The following is a 19,615-nucleotide window of genomic DNA, read 5'->3' on the forward strand; positions in this document are numbered from 1 at the left end:
GACAGACCAAAGGATCATAACCTCTGAGGTGTTATGAGGATATGGAAACATTTGGCTCCTACCAAAGAATTGGATGGGGTGACCTATATCTCAAGGGACCCCCCGGATGGAAGATTCTACCATGTAGTGTTCAATGGCAATGTAGCAAAATAGGAATTTTTTTTTTTTTTTTGTGAGGAAGATCAGCCCTGAGCTAACATCCGTGCTAATCCTCCTCTTTTTTTTTGCTGAGGAAACCGGCTCTGAGCTAACATCTATTGCCAATCCTCCTCCTTTTGTTTCCCCAAAGCCCCAGTAGATAGTTGTATGTCATAGTTGCACATCCTTCTAGTTGCTGTATGTGGGACGCCGCCTCAGCATGGCCGGAGAAGCGGTGCCTCGGTGCGCGCCCAGGATCAGAACCTGGGCCGCCAGTAGCGGAGCACGTGCACTTAACAGCTAAGCCACGGGGCCGGCCCCCAAAATAGGAATTAACATTCCAAATACTTCCTGAATCTACATCCAAGTTTGCTATTGGAATGCCAGTTGCTCTGCTTTCTCTAGTGAAATTTTCTTCACTTGTTTCCTGGGCTCATACTGATAAACATCAGGGCAATGATGGCTTTCGTGTGTATCTCATCCACTACTTGCTAAAAGGAGAGGTAGAGAACTCAGCCAAGTGCCAATCACTGAGGCAAACAAGCAGTGTAGAGGTGCAATCCGAGGCCAGACTCTCATAGCGATCTCAGAAAGGCCTGCTGTGCTTTTGGGCAGAATGCAGCCACATCTCGGTAGAAACAGCCTTCACATGGGTGTGCAGTAAGATTTTGTCAAAATTGATAGGGCTAACATGCATGCATAGTGCTCTATGGACATAACCAGATGCCCCAGCTCAAATCTGGGCTTTTCATGCTTGGCATTGGCTACGTTCTTACTTTTTGAATGTAGTGCAATGGCATTTCACAAATTCATGTAGCATATAAGTCAAAACAGTATCTCTTACAAGGAAGGCATTAGGTTAAAATTTTAGGATATAAACAAGTATAAGACACAGACCTGGCTTGCAGAGACCCTGAACCGTTTCTTAATATTCTGCTTCTAAGCAAAAAACATTTAATGATACTTAATATGTGCCCAGTTATATTTTAGGTGCCAAGCAAACAAAAATAACTAAGACGTGGTCATAGTCTTTGAGTTTCCAGGCTAGTATGGAAATAGATGAACATCAACAGTAACTTGTGCGTAACTTTTACATTGCATTTGCCACACTTGTATATAATTACCCACTCAGTGTCTGCCCTTTGCTAGATTTTGAGTTTTTATAGGGAAGGAACAATTTCTTACTTGTATCCCATTCCCAGTGCCTACCTAGCACAGTGCCTGGCATAGAATAAGGGGCTGGTAGATGTTTGTTAAACTGAACCAAAAAATATGCATCTGATAACCATTATAAGACAAAGTAATACACTACAGGGTTACTGATAAAGGAACAATTACCTTTGCTTGGGGGGATAGGAGTTGGAGACAGAGGGTCAACAGTGCCACAGACCAATAAACATATGAAAAGAAGCTAAATAGCACTAGTAGTCAGGAAACTACCCCTTAAAACACAATGAGATCAAGACACCATTTTCACTCATCGCAAAATTGTAAGTATTGAAAATACTACCCAGTGCTGGTGAAATTGTCAGGAAACGTACAATGTGATCTTGCTTGTGGGTATACGAATTGTTCCAATCTTCTTGGCAAGTGCTCTCAGGTATCTATTAACATTATGAATGCATTTAATTTTGATAGAGCAATATCACCTCTAGGACTCTACAGTACTTTACAGAGAGAAAATTACCAAAATGTAAAGACCTGCTTACAAATATGTTTACTGAAGCACTATATGTAATAGCAAATACTGTGGAAATTAACTACAGATCCGTTGAAAAGGTAATGGAGGGCATGTAGCATAGGCATTAAGAGAACAGACTCAGGAGACAGCTCTGCCACTTACTGGCTGCATGATCACTGGACACACAACTAATTTTTCTAAGCCTCACTTCTCTCATCTATAAACCTGGGATACTAGTAGTGGCTATTGTATAGCATTGTTATAAGGATATAAAGCACTGAGGACACTTCCTGGCACACAGGAAGCACTACATGTTAATCAAGGATGCAGTTGTTTAATTCGGCATAAAACAACACACTATTTGATGCTTATAAAACTGACCCATTTTTTTTTTTAATGTATTCATCTGGACAGACTCTCATAACTCATTGTTAAGTGAAGTAAACAGGTGTCAGAGTCCTGTGAATAGTTACTCTTATTTTCTTAAGCAGACAAAAAAGCAGTCCTGATATATGTATATATCTGTTAACATTTTTGAGTTGGGTCTAAAGGTATGGACAGAATCATCCAAACTCTTAGCATCACAGACCTCAGGAAAGCTGGATCTGTGTGGGAAGTAAGAGACTACTAACATTCTTTTATTTGTCTCTGTATGGTTTGGCTCATTAGAATGAGCATACATTACTTCTTTGATTTTTAAAAAAATAACAATAAGGTTTAATGAGACAAGTTTTCGAGTCAAGGAACTGTAACCTGCACCGTGTGACACAAGATGTGGGGATGGCAGCAGCAGTTAGAAAGCTCGAAAGAATCCAGAATCCAAAGAGCCAGAATTCAATGCACCTCCTGATCCTGCTGGGGAGCTTGGCTCTCTCCTGGGGGCCATCGGGGAGGCACGAACATTTGCAGGCACGGGGATGAATAACATCACCGGATTTTTGTAACACACAGAGTCCTCTTGTAGGGAAATTATCACATTCTCGCTTTATTCTTTTTCTTTTTTAGGGTGGGTTTCCCTGTTCGCTATCCTTATTTTTATAGTTGACTAGAAGCTGTATTTTGTAGCAAAACATCCTTCAAAGTAGGGACTAACAATCTGTCCCAAGCCGCCCTTTGCTCTTCCTCTGGATGAGAAGTAGGGAGAGAAAAGAAACTCACAGCTACTGGGACTCGCCCTCAGGGCTGGCGCAGTCACTGCCTTCAGGTCAGCTTCTGTCAGCCTGAGCACCTGCACTCTCCAGAGAGCACTGGCTACAGCCAACCCTACACAGATGCTGCCTCAAGGCACTCTATGGCTTCTCTCTCTACAAAGACTCTACTGGGAAATCTCTCTTGGTAATCCCTGTGCGTAACACCCAACAAGAAACAAAGTGACTCCTATGATAATGAAACAGGGCCAACCGGCTTCCAGCGCAGAATTAAACAGACAGCCTAACCCATTCTCTCGACTTTAACCATATGCTCCTTTGTCCCCAAAAAGCAGGTTTTGCTGTTTGAGAAGTACACAGGCTTGAAGATCTGCTGGAAGCTTGCCTGTGTTTCACGTGGATCTGAAAGTGGGATACAATTGAGTTTGAGGAGAAGTCAGCCATGTCAGGCAAGCTGCAGGAGCCAGAGGCACCGCGGGTTGTGTGTCCCTTTAAGAGAGGATACTTTCAGCTCCAGCCAGAATTGCCTAGGGCTTTCTCAGCAGCTAAGCCTCTCAGCAGAGTGCTGATTACCCTGGCACTAGAGGGAAAAACGATGAATATATTTCTTCTCAGAGATACCCTATCTAGATTTTGACATTTTATTTATCTCAACCTTTAAGCTTATCTTGCCCCAGTATGGTAAAACGACCGGCTCTACCAAATCTCAAAGCTTAACCCACTGCAAGATGGAGAAGATTCTGAGGTGTAGTTAATCGTTCTGTGTCACATCATCCCCTTGTCCTCTCAGTTTGATTCCCTGAATGAAAAACAACAGAAAACAAAACAAAATCAACAACTTGCTCCAGGATTAAGGTGTAATCAATGACAAGACCAACTGGGGCAAAAGCTCATTAATTTGGTACAGCAGCGTCTCACTCTGTCATCCAGGGCTTGTTGACTGAGGGAGGTTTAAAGCCCTAGGGCATCACTACACGGTCAGTGGCCTCCTGGCCTCTCTCCCATTCTAACACCCCAAAGGCATTTGCCACTTGCCCCTTTTGACTATTCAGCTGGTAAAAGCTGTAAAGACTAAGGGCTCAATTGAAAAGTGCAGGTGTCTATTTGTCAGACAAGAAGCCATTTCCCTGTTGCCCAGTATTTTTCTGGAGTAGGGCAAATGCTGCTCAGAATGTCACAGTGCTTTGAAAACCCTACTATATACTGATATATATTATATACTATATATATATAACTATATATGTAAAATATATATAATTAAAATTTTGTTTGCTTATGTACAGAAAGACCCACCAGAAGGCAGATGGGACTCTGGAAGATAGATAAGCAGTGAAATGATTGAAGTTTATTAACTAACATGCCTGTAAGTGTGTGGACATTATTTACAAGTTGTGTGACCTTGGGCATACTATGAAAATGAATTGAGAGGATACAATAACGCATGTCTAGCACTTAGCATTGTGCCTGATACACAGCATGTGCTCAACAAAAGTTAGTTTTTATTATTGTTGTCATTATTATCACTATTACCAGCATCATTGCCATTATCATTAAACCAGCAAGGTGCTGGGTTTAAGGACTTAAAGTCTAGTCGAGAAGACAAAACATACACAGGAGCAACGTAAAGAAGCAACACATCTCATATCTTTATTACAACACTTATGGTTGTATGACAGATTGTCTATGACATTAGATCTTCTTCTGCGATCTGGCAGCGCTGGGTGGCTGCTTAAGTACCATATTAAGTACAATTACATAAGGCAGGTTACATGTAAGTACATTTCTCTCTGACTGGAACTGTCCACAGATCTTTGCCCCCTCTCGACAATGAACACCTGAAGGCCAGAGCTTATGTGCTGTTGATCTATGTACTCACTTACCCGCCTCTCCTTTGACCACAACAATCTAAGGCCTAAAGGAGTTAATCAAACATCTTTCTTGAACAAATGAATGAGAAAGAAAATTATATATTGTTGACCATGCAGTAGAGATAAAATTGTAGTATTCTCTGGTCTGTTCAAAAACAGATACTTATCGAGCAACATCTATGTGTTAAGTCCAGTGCTCTGTGCTGTGGATGCCATGAGAATACCTAAAACCTACTCTGTGCCTCCGGTAAACCCCCAATTTTTGGCATAGGCTGGTTTTCTGAGAAGAAGGTAAGAGCTGATGTGGGAGAAAATGAGTCCACACTTGGCAGTCTAGTATCTTCAGGTAGGGCTGAACTAGATGACTCAGAACCATGAGGACCTCTCTTCCTGATCCCCGTCCTTGGCTCATCCAGGCCTGCCCCATTCCTCCTCTATATTAATACCCCCAAAGAGGTTCCCTAAAGACCACGTATGGGCATCATGAGCCGCTCAAAAACGCAAGCCCTACCAAACCACTTGTGAAGTAGTCTAAATCTTTTTCCTTCTCCTTGTCTCTTTTCTTCTCTAAATTATATTTTCACTAAGGCATGTGCTCTTCTACCAAAGTATTAAAATAAGTAGTTCTAATAGTATAAAACAGACATGGCAGTCATTTGCCACATATGACCTGTAGAATATATGACATGTATGACAAAAATGACTGTTGTGGGTATACTAGAAAAGTGAATATATGTGAGTATATGTCTATATGTATGTGTGTATATATATGTATGTATGTGTGTATATATTTATCTATGTGTGCGTGTATGTGTGCATATGTACATATTTCTCTAGTGAAATTAATTCTAAGACTGAAAAGTCAGCATGTCATTCTTGCCACACTTTGCCAAGCTTAAGCCCATGGAGGTTATTCCCTCTGAAGGGAGGCCTGATACTATCGGAAGGTGATATCATTTTTATTTCGCTAACCCCCTCCCTTAAGATCAGAAAAGAACATTCTCTCTACACTGGGGCATCAGTAACAATGCTCCAGCTGAGGGATAGAAGCACGTTGAACACGAGCTTCAGTAGTCTAGGACAAGCTGCTCCTCATGTCTCTCCAGCATGCCCTTCCCCCCGCTCAGGCTGAGAGTATGGCTGCTAAAAGCCTCTGTCCCACTGAGACAGAACTGCATATCTCTTAATTTCCTAATATGCCGACTACACTTTATATGGCAGATGCACTGCAGAATAAAAGCTGGCTTTTACTTTCATATATGTACATACATTAGAGAAATCTATCAAGGAAGCATAAGCTTACTCAGAGTCATGGAGATTCTGATGAAAAGGTACTGAATTTAAACAATACAGCAGGTGTCAGGCCCTTACTGCATTAAAGAACTGCGTTTTCTGAGGCTCCTACCAAACTTTCCACACTTTATTTCAGTTACATAATTTCCTTGGGGCAGAAACTCTACATAATTGACCTCCTAGCTGGAGGAGGAGTTCAATAATCTAAAAACCTGACAACAAAGAAAATAACAGGATCTATTCTTTTCTTTAGTCTACGAGAGTTTTCCTAAAGCTCAGAACAACTTATTTGGGGCTTCTTGTACATAGTGTCAAGCCTAATAGAAATAGATATTAAGTAAAAATAAAATTTAATGAACAATCCCTTTGTGGTGTATGGTAGATTCCTTTGTGGTGTCTAACCAAACCATGATCCTTTTCTTGTATGACACCTGCATTGCCCTATAAGGATAGGCCCTGCAACCAAATCACTATGGTGTAAATCAAGTTTCCCTCCCCAGTCACTGTTGACTGTACCAGGGGTGGACACCTAACACAGTAGAGTCTTTCTCCCTAGACCTCAGCACTGAGACTGACTGCCAGTATCTCCCAGTCAAGTGACCCGACAGGTGATGGAATCCTCCACTGATCTTGTGTGGTGGACACCCACAGCCTTTGTCTACACAAAGACCACACCCCGTTTTTCTGTTATTAGGATAACCACTTAGTCCTCGCATGCACGTGTGTGTGTTGGGGGTGGCTGATCAGAAGTGATACTTAACAGTTAGTTAAGTATCGTTATGACAAGGGCACTGACCAATCAGAACAGACTCTGGGCTTGCCACCAAGCCAGTGATCACTGAATATTATCTCAGAGATTGTCTCCATCCTTTCCCAGACTCAGGGATTATAATGTGACCCAGGCCTGACCAATCAGAGTCAGTGTTCTCCTGGGCTTCAGAGATTGGTTCGGGTGTGGGCACATGACACAGGCTGGCAAAGAGGCAATCAGGAGTGAGATAAATAAAGCAGATTTTTAGAAACAAAAACAGAACATAATCATATAGTCTCCAAGAAAAAAAGGAGGCGAGAACAGCTGCCTGGGTTTCTGAGGACTTGCTTTTCTGGCGGTATCCAATGAATTAGTCTGTACCTAAAAGATCTGTAGCATTCATTTGAAATAGTATTTATTGCACATTCTATATGTGTGAGGCAATACAGCACGAATCCCAGAGATAAAGGTGTGCATATAAGTGTGTGTGCACACCTGCAGGACCACGGAAAGGAAGCCGTGAAAGAGTGTTGCACTGGTAGCATGCCTGGGTTCTGCAGACCTAGAAGTTGCGTTGATCCTCTCTGCAAAGTTACCTCCATTCTTTCACTTCGGCTGCAATAAGCTCACAGATCAGTGAGAACTGTGGGAACCAAAACGCATAAAGACAACCTAATGAACAGTTTAGCAAAAAGATCTGACTGTGACGAAAAGAAGGGGTCTATAAAGAAGGTAAGGATCTGACATGCCTGCAGATAAACTCCAAACCATGGCTAAGACAGAGAGCAAACAGAAGAAGGAAGCAGTACACATAACTACAAATCTTCCCACCTGGAAAAAGGGCATGAGGGAGAGCAATTGTGGGCATCATGTTTAAATAACACAGTAATTACTAGCTCAATTTATCCACGTACCTCCAAAGCGAGCTCTCAGTGATGCTCCCCAGGTTATAGTCATAGAGCTTTGTCAAAATGAGAATCACCTGAAGGCAAAAGAAGAAATCATGGTTAGTCTCAAACAATTACAGTCTCATAGAACTGAAATGGCCCAAGGGAGGGCTTAGGATTCCTTTAATGGGCGCTTAACATAATTGAATGAATTGTTACAGCCTTCTCTTACACTGACTGGGGAAAGGTTTGCCACTGCCTTCCATTAAACCACTCAAGCCTGATCCCCTTCCCAACTTTCTCCCTCCCTCCACTCCCCACCACACACTCACACTGCAGCAGGAGTTACCTGCCCATCCAGGCATTTCCAACTCTGGTGGGCTTAACACTATCAGGAAAGGCTCAGAGCTGTCAAACATGCACCCTGCAAAGTAGCCAATGAGCAGAATGTAGAAAGAGAGGAAAGTCAAGGATGTAGGTCCCAGCTCTCGTGGCTGTACCACACTGGGTAGGTTATTTAGCTTCTCTGAACCTTAATATCCCCATCTATTAAGGGGGGTGGTCAGTATTGCTTTCTCCCAGAAAAGGTTGCTGTGAGGAGTTAAATTACATAATAAATGCAAATTACTCCTCAATTTCCCTGGGGTTCTTAAATGTTAGTTCCTTCCCTTTCTTCTCCTCTGTAGGTTTGTCTTTATATGTTCTGATCTCTCAATTTCTGTGAAACCCATTGGATGGAAACCACAAGGGCTAAGCAACAGCATTTTAACAGGAGAAAATCTACGTTTTATGGGGTCGTGAAGCTTACAGAATTTGGAGAACACTCTATAAGGAACACAATATAAAAGTATGAATTCAGGGGCTGGCCCCGTGGCATAGTGGTTAAGTTCGGCATGCTCTGCTTCGGTGGCCCGGGTTCTTGTGTTCAAATCCCAGGCACGGACCTACACCACTGTCAGCTATGTTGTAGCAGTGACCCACATACAAAATAGAGGAGGATTGGCACAGATGGGAGAATCCGTGCCAGGGAGAATCTTCCTCAGCAAAAAATAAATAGAAGTATGAATTCAAACTTAGGATCAGGTCCTGGGAAGGGACCTGTGCAATTGAGGGACACTAAAACTTAAGCTTCATTAGCTTCACAGCAAATCCTCCTGTGATTTTAACCTATCGTTATTTTCAACCTCTCTTGGAGCCCAAACTATTTAGTTCATTCTTTCAGAATTCAACCAAATAAGCATTTATTAGGAACCCAGGATTTTGCCAATGTCAGAGGACATAAATACAAATGAGGCCTGGGAGTCGGTGATCCAGTCAGGACAGGAAGAGGACGTAAGTTGACAGACAGCTGATCTACCCCTTCTCAGTCTCACTGAAATTCATGCCCATCACGGCAGCTTGAAAAGGCCGCTTCTTTTGGCGTCTGCAGCGATGACCAGGGCCTACCTGATTACCTGAAGTAGACAAGCACCAGGACACTTGGGAAGATACAGCAGAGCAGTGTGTTCCTAACCACTGATGTTCTCACCCCTTCCTTATTCTTATTACATAAGGAAAAAGAATCTAACGGGTCTGCACAGCTTGCTGTTGAGGTTCATATTTCTCTCCTGATACTCATAACCTAGAACATTTGGCCCAGTCCTGCTGTTTCCGACTCAGTAGAAAAATGTTGACATGGATTTCCTAGATTTTTCTCTGAAGGCCAAGGGATCAGTTCTAGCCACTCTGAGCACAGAACATTCTAACCTTGAATTCCCAAAGCAGGGAGCTTCTGAGGAGTGCTGAATCCTTCCAAGTTCCACTGTGCTAACACAAGTCTTGAGTTACTGAAGCCACAAGCATCAATGAGCAGATTCTGAACACTTCTTTCACAGCAAGCAAACTGGAATTCCATGACCTTAGATTTGCTCCAAGTTCAAGGGAATAAAGAATTATGGTAACCCAAAGACAAAGGTAGAGAGATCTGAGGACCTGTGCTCTGAGGCCATCCCTCTCCTAAACCACAGCACCAGCTTCTTTCAAGGACCTATTCAAAACTTGCTTCTTTAGCAAAATGTGAGCATGTGTGAGGTGCTGGGCACCCTATGGGCACATCAGATGGCATGCCTGTGGTGGGGGCATATGCTTAACAGATCTGTGTGCCAATTAAGTCGCTCTAAGTGCTAAATTTCAATCACCACCATCCCAGGAACGCTGATCAGCAGCAGCAGGGTAGCTGTTTGTTTGAAGACACAGAGCAATGTTGCTGCTCCACCTCGGTACGATTTTGCCGAACAGGCCTATAAATCCCCTACCAAGAAAATGGGGGTGTGGGCATAAAGCATTTCTAGGTAGTTGCTCTCTTGATACAACACGGCAGTAAACTAAATAATGAACTTCAACTGGTCACAGGCTGCGCCTCCCATCCATCTGAAGAGGGAATTCAGAAGAGCCCCAAACAAGGAACTTTTTAACCCAGTATGTAATGGTGTGGAGTCCCTCACGCGCACACACACAGAAATTGTTTAAGCAATTCACAGGCAGGCGGGCAGGGAGGTAAAAATCCACTCCCTGACTCTTCTTGCTGGCCTAGTAAAACTAAAATGCCAGTGATATACTCGGCAGTTTATCAATACTGCACCAGAAGAGGCATCCTTAATGGCATTTCAAAGCATATCTGCTGGAATCAATCTAATCTTTCTGTTTTCAGAACAAGAACAAGTAGAAGGGAGAACTGCTAACCTTTAGTTATGTTTTCAATCGATTATTTGAAATCTCTCTTCCTCCCTTTTTTCCCTTCGCTGTCCATGTGCGTTATGTAGCACCTCACTCCTGGAGAGCAATGCGTCATTGTATTAGATCTGTTGGTTGTTGTTTCTTTGTTTTTTTGTTTTGGTTAATCAGCAATACTATTTAACAGAATTAGCACCTGTTAAAGGGGCCACAGCCAAAACCACCATTATAAGATGAGAAAAAGGGAAAAAGGCAATACTATTTTTGCGTATTTTTTAAATTAAAAAAAAAATAGAACTTTTTAATTAAGTGTCATGTTAGACATATTTAAATAATATATAAATGGTAATTTATTTTTATTTATTCAGCAAACAATTTTCAGGTACAGATTTAATTCTATGAGCCCAAGTGTATAGCATTTAATTATAAATCCAATCAATGAAAGCAAGGTTGTTTTGAACACACACTCACACAAAATGGAATATCCATCAGCATCTCGTTTCTTTTACATAGTACCAAAATACCCCTGATTCAAAACAATAAGTGGTGACCATATGGTAATAGCTTTTTTAGATTCCTCTTTAAATCTTAGGATACTTTTTTTAAATAGCTACAATCTAAATATTGATGGCTTGACAACTGCTACCTACATGTGCAGGACCTCAGTGCCCAGTTTTTTCTGGGGCTTTCCACAGTGACATGTCTAAGTACCCCTCAACCAATCTAGGAGCTGCTGTTACCACATACCATCTGTCTTGTTATTTTGCTGTGGCGCCTTCCTGCCATATCCATTGCTAACAAAGCTTCTGGGGGGAACTTCACTTTGTCCATACTTATAAAGAGCAGGCTGAAGCCCACCCACCAAGCTGCTATTCTCAAATCGTCCATTCCTCAGGGGGTGTGAGGGTGCCAGAAACAGGGCCAGGATGAGTGCGGGTCTTTGAGGGAGTGATCGTGGGCTTCCTCCACAGCGCTGAGTCACATTTTCACCACCTGGCTCACCAAACTATTATCCCTATTCCCAAGGTCTTCCAAAGCTCCTACTGAATGATGCCACCAACTCCAGCCTCTCATCCCTCACCTCTGCACATAGGTGTTAAGAAACCATCACATAAAGAAAAGATGGCATTACATTTAATATACAATGGAATATTAATTAACTGGCTATAAAAAAGAAGGAAATCACGCCATGTGCAACAACATGAATGAACTTGGAGGGCACTGTGCTAAGCAAAATAAGCCAGACAGAGAAAGAAAACTCTGTATGGTATCAGTTATATGTGGAATCTTAAACAAACAGAAAAACAATTTCATAGCAACAAAGAATAGAATGGTGGTTGGCAGGGGCTAGGGGAAGGGGAAATGGGGAAATGTAGATCAAAGGGCATAAACTTTCAGTCATCCAAAGAATAAGTTCTGAGGATCTAATGTACAGCATGGTGACTATAGTTAATAATGTGATATTGTATACTTGAAAGTTACTGAGAGTAGACCTTGAGCATTCTCAACCAAAAAAAAAAAAAAGCAAAAATGAAACACAAAGCGTTAACTATGTGAGGGGATGTATTTATTAATTATCCTGATCTTGGTAATCATTCCACAACATATATGTATATCAAGTCACTACGCTGTACACTTTAAATATATACAGTTAGATTTGTCAATTATTCCTTAATAAATTTGGGGTAAATAAAAGAAACCATCACAAAGGACCCTGGGGGAGGAAAATGCCAACCTGCTCCTTCCCTCTTCTAACCCCAACTTCTTTCTGCACTCAGTTGCAAAACAAAAGCATTCACAGAGGTGAATAAAGACACTAGTTTATAGATGATTGTGTTATAGTAAAACAACAAAAGCCAGTCAAAAATGTCCTGTTGTATCAAAACGGCAGGGCAAGCCTTGTTCCAGGTATGCGTTAGAATGAATTAACACAGCAGCAGGCTAAGATAATACATCGGCAGTTTCCATTATGCCAAGTATTTAGACATGGGACACCTTTGAATGTGACAGCATGGTTTTTTTTTTTTTTTAATTAATACAAAAATATAATTTAGAAACAAAACCCCAAACAGTTAAGGAACCCCTAAAACATCTTCCTGGTAACTTGATTCTACACAGTATACTTTTGAAAATATCTGTATTAATTACATACTAGACTACAGAGAACTGAAATTTATTCCAGCTTCCCAAAGTAACAACATAGGAATTGTCCATTTATTTTCTTAAGGAACAAACATGGTGTTTTGACCCTTTCCTTTGATAACTTAAAGAATGCACCCCAGAGGAAGGGGGAACGGAGAGTTGGGGGGGGGTCAATGTATTTCCCATTCCCCTCACCCCCTAAGGAATGCACATATTCCCCCATGAATGATCTCTCCTAATTCCTTTGCTTAGGAGTAGCACTCTGGTGGGAAGCAAAGGGGTAATGAGAATCTTTCTTGAAGGAGGAGTTTGCCCAGCAAGCTTACTATGCTTCTTAAACTATGAATTTAGGGAAGCTCTAGGAGAACCAATGGACATTTAGGGAAATCTGAGTTCCACCAGGACACTTGACCTGGCCACTGCCCTTCACCTTATCTCACCTCCATCTCAGGGAAATCTCGGAAAAGTAGGACATGTCTCCTCAGTTTTCAATTGTTAATGATTTGCATTCTTTCTCTGTGTCCAATTGCGGGAGGGAATCTAATCTCAGGGGAAATGAAAGTGTGGCTTGGGCCTCTTAGTGCAGTTTGGGCTATAAGATCCTAAAGTCTCTCACTCCTAATGGTCTATAGTTCCAAATCCTGAAAAGAGAAGAGGGTGAAAGGAGTCAAAGTCTATAAAACAGGACATTTTCTTTTGTATTCCTCTCAGTCATTAATGATTCAAGGCTGGCTTGGGTAGGTGTTTTTGTCATTGTAACACATGGGGAGACTCCACAGAGTTCAACCATGTTAACATTCATAATTCTGTTCCCTGGGGTGGGCCACAATCTGGTTTGAAGATGCCAGCAGATTGTGGAAAGGGCTGAAGCTGGCTACCTCCATCCTTCCCCCACCAGCTTCCAGGAGGCCCTGGTGTTTCTTCATCACTCAATCTCAAACGGCCACTTCTCTGCTTACTGCAGCAGCTTGCCAGAGACCATTTGGTCGAACGTTTTTACAGATGTGGGTGGTAGTGAACATGGTGTCAGAGAATTATAATGGGCCTGAAGAGATTCGGAACAATCTTTCACAAGGATTGAAGAGTTGGATAAAATAAAAGAAGGGTGTTCAATAGCCAGAAATTTGTTTTGTTTTCTTTGTACTTCAGTTTTAGGGAAAAGAAGCAAACTCGCAACAGTGGTTTTCCTAAAAATATGCATGTTCCAGATTACATCTTTGTCTCAGTAAGCATTTATTCCACCTTCCAACTTAAACAGAGGTTCTCATTCTTTTTAGGATCCATGAATTCTTTAAGAATCTAATCTAATAAAAGCTATGAGCATAAAACAATGAATATTACTTTAATGATATCACTGATCTCCTGAATCCTAAGGGGGGGTCATGAATCCAAGAATCAGAACATTCTATAATTCCAAGAAAATGAGAGCTTTGTCAGAAGAAAGAACTTCTGGCTCTAAAATTATACACATTTAATTCTATAAACATTTATTAAGGCTTCTTAAGAGACAAGAATAAAAAATATGTGCTCTGATGACACAAAGGGAGAATGCGGCTTCGTACCAATCCCTAGAAGCTCTAGTCAAGTAGAGAGGCAGAGTTGTACACAGATGTTACAAAATAACGAAGAAAAAGGTAAGCAGCAGGAGAAAAGTGTGTGTATCTTTTAGAGAGCAAGAAAGAAAAGTACAATCGGGAACAGGTTCTTACAAAAGGAGCGCATTCAAGACAAATCCCAGAGGGTGTGCAATTTTGATGGCAATGAGGCTATAGAGATGGTACTTTAAGAGAAGGGAGCATGAGACTAGAGGTCCAGAGGTATGAAAACTCACAGAGAGAAGAGAGCAAGTCCTCAGGTACAGCTAAAGTTTAGATCAAGGGTAGGGATGCACAGAATATCAGAATAGGAATATATCTTTGGCTTTACAGTGGAGGGCCTTAATATTAGGACGGCAATGTGCTCTGCTGAAAAGAATACAAGCTTTGGAATCAGAAGACGACCAGATTTTCAGCCTTGGTTTAGCCACCATACCTGTTAGAATATCATTAGCAGCAAGAAATAGAACACTAAAAGTGACTCAAACAGTAAGGGACGTATTATCTCATACAAGAGGAGGTCCAGAGTTTATGCAGTTCTAGGACTAATTTAGCCTAACAATGTCATCAAGGACCCAAGTAATATACATAGTTCCTCTCTGACAATGTTAACACTTGGTGCTATTTTCCCTCATGTTTGCAAGAAGGCCATAACATTTCTTTGTATCACGTGCAGACACAGAAATATCCAGTAAAGAAAAGAAGGGCCTCTGTCTATGTATGTTTTGAGTTTGTTTTGTTTTTAAATTAGAAAGAAAACTCTTTCTCAAAAACGTTCCCAGCAAAATATCTGTAGTCTCAATGACCAGGATTCAGCTACATTCTCACACTGTGGCTGCAATAAAAATATCACTGGGGAAGTGAGGAGCTGGTATTTTGCCTGGGCATTTTCTATGGTAAGAGGTGGGCTTTGTTAGCAAAGAAAACGTGAGGAGTGCTGCTATGTCACCACTAGTAGTGTCTGCCACTGTGTGACCTTGAATAAGTCACTTAAATACTAAAGGGACTTCTCTTATTAAAAAAAAAAAAAAGGAGATAATGTTATCTCTCTCCTTCATTTTGTAGAATTGTGGGAAGCAAACACAACAGGAAGTGGAAAAACTCTGTGTAAATGTTCAAGTCCTATGCAAATGTAAACAGTTGCTATTATTAATAACATCTAGAATTTATTGGATGCCTACTCTGTGTGCCAGGCAAATATTATTATTAAAGGCATTTCAAGTAATTATCTGATTTTTTTTCTGATGAGGAAATTGAGGCACACAGGGGCTAAGTAACTTAAATTATTCAGCTAGTAAGTGGCAGACAAGTTTAACTCACATTATGTACAGCCTCTAAATCACTGTGCTAAACTGTCCCCATGGTATGCTGCCTAATATGACGATGATTGTTACTAGAGGCAAGGCAGAACCACTGACAGATCCTCACTTTGTGTTCAGTTCAAAAGTGTTCAAGACCTATTATCTATCAGGCGTGGTACTGGTCACAAACTCCTTCTCTCTCATTCTGCCTTCTTCCAGACATTCCTGGAATATTTTTCCTTATTATAGACAAACTTGAAGTTTAACTTTTTGCTGACCTCAGGTCAATGGCAATTTTGTCATTTTTAATTTATTTTTTTAAATTTTTGAACCCTGGTGGAATCTTTTTTTAGGAGCTGATCCTTCCATTTAACTCACTACAGAACTTGGCTGTCCCCAGATCAGGGGTTCCTGACAATGAATGTGCACACATCTAACTGCCTATTTCAACAGAGTGGTTTATAGTATCATCATTTTCAGATGATTTAAAGGAATGTGTAATTGCGCTCTGTTTGAGTCATAAAAGAGAAGAGAAATCAATAATTACTAAACTGTATTAAGCACCCCAGAGGGGGGCTGAAAGGTTGGCATGATCTGCACGCACACACACAACCACACATGTGCACTTGAAGTCATCAGACAGAGGTAATCTAGCAGATACAAACACAATGGAGAAATGAAAAGCCAGTAGAAAAAGTGGGATGAATCTGGGGTGTGGGGCCAGCCAGAAAGCAGTTAGTAGATCTTTGTCTCTGGAAAGTCCTTAATCACCAAATGACCTTCATGTTTTGTAAGGGCCCACACATAACTAAAAGTAATGTTTATTTATATAATATCCTCAGCATTACACAGAAACATGAGCATACAGAAAACCGAATCAATGCTAGACACAGAGCAAATTGTAGCATATGGAAGAGCCCTTGTGAACAGTGGAAAAGTTTGTAGTAAAATTTTCTATGTCTTCCCTCTGAGCCTATTTCCCCATAGAGGTCATTTGCAGCTAAGATGCAAGGCCATGGCCTGCAGACAAGCCATGAAGCACTGTCCCAGGAGCCTCCACATGAGAAAAACTATACTTCTCACTCAAGGCAACTCATATTTCTTCACCACTCCCTCCTTGGTATGCTGAAAGTTGAGATCTTTCCTGTTAGTAACAAGCAAAGAAATGCTTGTAATAAAAGGCCAGTAGTATACTGTAGTCCTAGAGGCTGGTCATTATATTTAGCAAACAAATCCAAGCTCATCAAATCCACTAGCCCTAAGTTGCTTTTTGATGCAAATCTTGAAAATACAACCTTTGATCTTCAACTGGTTGTTCTATTCCCCAAGGTGACAGAGGCTATCAACTAAAAAAAAAAAAAAAAAAAAATACTCTCTTCAAAATCTATTAATGTCACAATGCCATACCAAACAGACTGATGACACTTCAGTCCTATCTTTCTCCCCTCCTTCCTTCCTTCCTTCCTCTCGCCCTTCTTTCTTCCTTCTCTCCCTCCCTCCCTTCCTTCTTTCTTTCTTCTTCTCCTCTCCCTCCTCCTCCTTCTTCCTTTTTTTTTTGAATAATAAAAAAGAAGATAATTCCCAAAACATGTATCCATTTCTAGTGGATAATGGTGATCATTTCACATTCTTCTTCCTCTAGTTAAATTATTGTGCCCTAAATTACACTCTATTTTAATCCTCTGCATTAAACCAGGGGAAGTAGGGAGATGCTAAATTAAATAAATTTTTCTAGAAAAGAGCCAGATATCTGCACCAATGTAATCCCAAAAGAGCACCAAGATAAAATGATTGTACAAAATATGAGGAAAATGCATATTCAAGACAAGGCCTCTCTGTATAGGGATAGTAAAACGGAAAAATTAAACAGGCTTGGAAAGCCAAAGCCAGTTTCAAGACATGAAAGCAGCTGGGCTAGGGAGGAGGGGCAGAGGAGCAGGTGACTCAACGCTCAATTGGTTGTCTGGAGAGCTACAGCTCAAAGAAATCATGCAGAATATCCTACGCAAGTCCACTGTTTCACAGTTAAAGAAACAACCTGTATACCAAGTTGTCCTCATTCCCCTCCACAGTGCTAGAAGGGAACGGAGATTATATCCAAACCATCCTCCTTCCAGTCAATCCCTATTCAAATTAGGTTCTTGGTCCTTGGTTACAGAAACACAGACAACGCAGAGAATTGTTAATGCAGAGTTGTAAAACAATAAGGATATATTTCTTGCATTATTTTCTCTCTGGAAATCTAGAAAACAAAGAGAGGAGACCTGCCACATGCTTAAGCAAGAAGGATACAACCTGAGTTTGGTAGGAGAGAGAGAGAGGCAGGATTTGAGGAATGGAGAAATTTCCTGTCAACTTCCCTGTTGTACTGATCTGAGAAAGACAGATCTCCAAGCTCTCAAATCACTATCGCTGTGAAATATAGACACTATCTAAATAATAAGACTCTTCCTATGTGAGAACCCACACACAAAGTGAACACATCATTAAGCAGCAAACTGTGTGTTAATGATGAGGGGGCCCTTCTGTTCATATGTTTCCTTATTTTAAGCTTCAATACAAAGAAATGAAGCAAGTCTTTCCCTTTCCACTTCTCCATCTTGATGTTTATGCTGTTATTCATGGGTCTGAACAAGTGAACTTAATTTTTTTAAATATTATTTTTCAAGGTTAACACAACATACTTCCAGGAAGCTAATAAATAAAGATATGCATATAACGGTGATCCAAGTGTCAGAACATAAGCCTCAATAAATAAGACACTGGAATAAAAAATAAAAAGAAGGAAAGCTTTTAATTTTTCATTTACTCTTCTCATTTACCATACAGTACAACGAACAAAAGCAACAAGAATAAAACACCAGAGACAGTCAATAAGCTAAGTTCAAATATTTTCCTTAACTATGGGAAAGTCTTGAGGCAGACCAGGGAGGAAGAGAAAGATTTTATTCTCATAAAAAATAAGCAAATAAACAATAACAACTGACTTCTCTGTTAGCAGATCTTTTGTTTGGTTTGTCTGAGTGCTAGGGTATGATGGGACCTGATTTGCCTAAAAGGAAATTCAAAGCTTAAAAAGGCTGGCTTGAAAGTGAAATTTAAATAACATCTTGAAACCCCAAGTAAAATGTATCAATAGTTAATAAGGGTTTCTGTTGGAGAAAAAAGTCCTGTAGAGGTGAAGTGATTCTTATATATTCCTTGTCATTTAGTCACAGAACCAAAATGCTTCTATATGATTCTAGCTCTACTCCTCTACAATGGCATCTAGACGGCTGGTGGGTGGTTATAAAAAAAATTAGCATTTTGCCACTCTTTTAAAAGAAACAAGACAAAATTGGAAGGGACTGGAAAGATCATCTAATTCCAGCCACCTCATTTGACAAATGGTGTAGGTTATACTTTTAGAAGAATCAGTTCTATGAATAAGGAGCTTCTGAGAGTAAAGAATGATCTTAACATATCATATGTGATTTGGGACATGAGGCAGGAGTCCCTATGTACAGAAGGAAGGCCTGGATTAGGCCAGTTCTGAGATGGGAGAGTTGGAAGAGGTAGACTGAGGACTGCAACCAGTAGGATCAGGCATAGATCCAGGTTTCGTGAGGATGAAAGTCATACAATTTGGGGGCCACTCTTGAAGAAAAATAATATAAGATTACGAATGAAATGAGATTTAATCGTAAAAACTTATTAGAATGGGAAATTAGATCAAAACAAATTACCCAGTGCGTTAAAGATTCACATACTTTTCTTCTGCAATACCTTCAGGCAGTTTGGCAGAATTGAAAAAACAAAAATGTTTTCTGATTGCAACCTGGCTTTCCCTCTGCACTTGAAACAATCTGCAACCCCCCAAAACAACCAGCCCTCACGGGAACCCGTGCCTTCACAGGTTCAAGGCTCTGAATCTTAAGCTTCATCAACTTCACTGTAAATCCACCTTTACGTGGGATTCCACATTACATGATCATTAAACCTTTTCAATGGACCTATCCATTTCAGCAGGCCTGGGCTACGAATCAGGAGATATGGCCTTGAGCCAGAGCTCGGCTGCTAAGACACTGTGACACTGAGGAAGCCAATGTACCTCTTTGGA

General features: G+C 40.8%; 1 protein-coding gene across 5 annotated transcripts in view; it reads right to left on the minus strand.

The window, feature by feature from the left end:
• Positions 1-19,615, minus strand: part of SORCS1 (sortilin related VPS10 domain containing receptor 1) — a 487,586-nt gene that overhangs the window by 306,558 nt on the left and 161,413 nt on the right. For all 5 annotated transcript variants that reach the window (XM_087432564.1, XM_004428057.3, XM_087432565.1 and 2 more), the window contains exon 2: positions 7,794-7,861. In XM_087432564.1, coding sequence (XP_087288690.1) covers positions 7,794-7,861 — 68 coding nt within the window. The remainder of the gene's footprint in view (positions 1-7,793; positions 7,862-19,615) is intronic.

The sequence above is a fragment of the Ceratotherium simum genome, chromosome 6 (assembly GCF_057802395.1).
Source record: "Ceratotherium simum simum isolate JZ-2026a chromosome 6, ASM5780239v1, whole genome shotgun sequence".
Taxonomy (NCBI): Eukaryota; Metazoa; Chordata; class Mammalia; order Perissodactyla; family Rhinocerotidae; genus Ceratotherium; species Ceratotherium simum.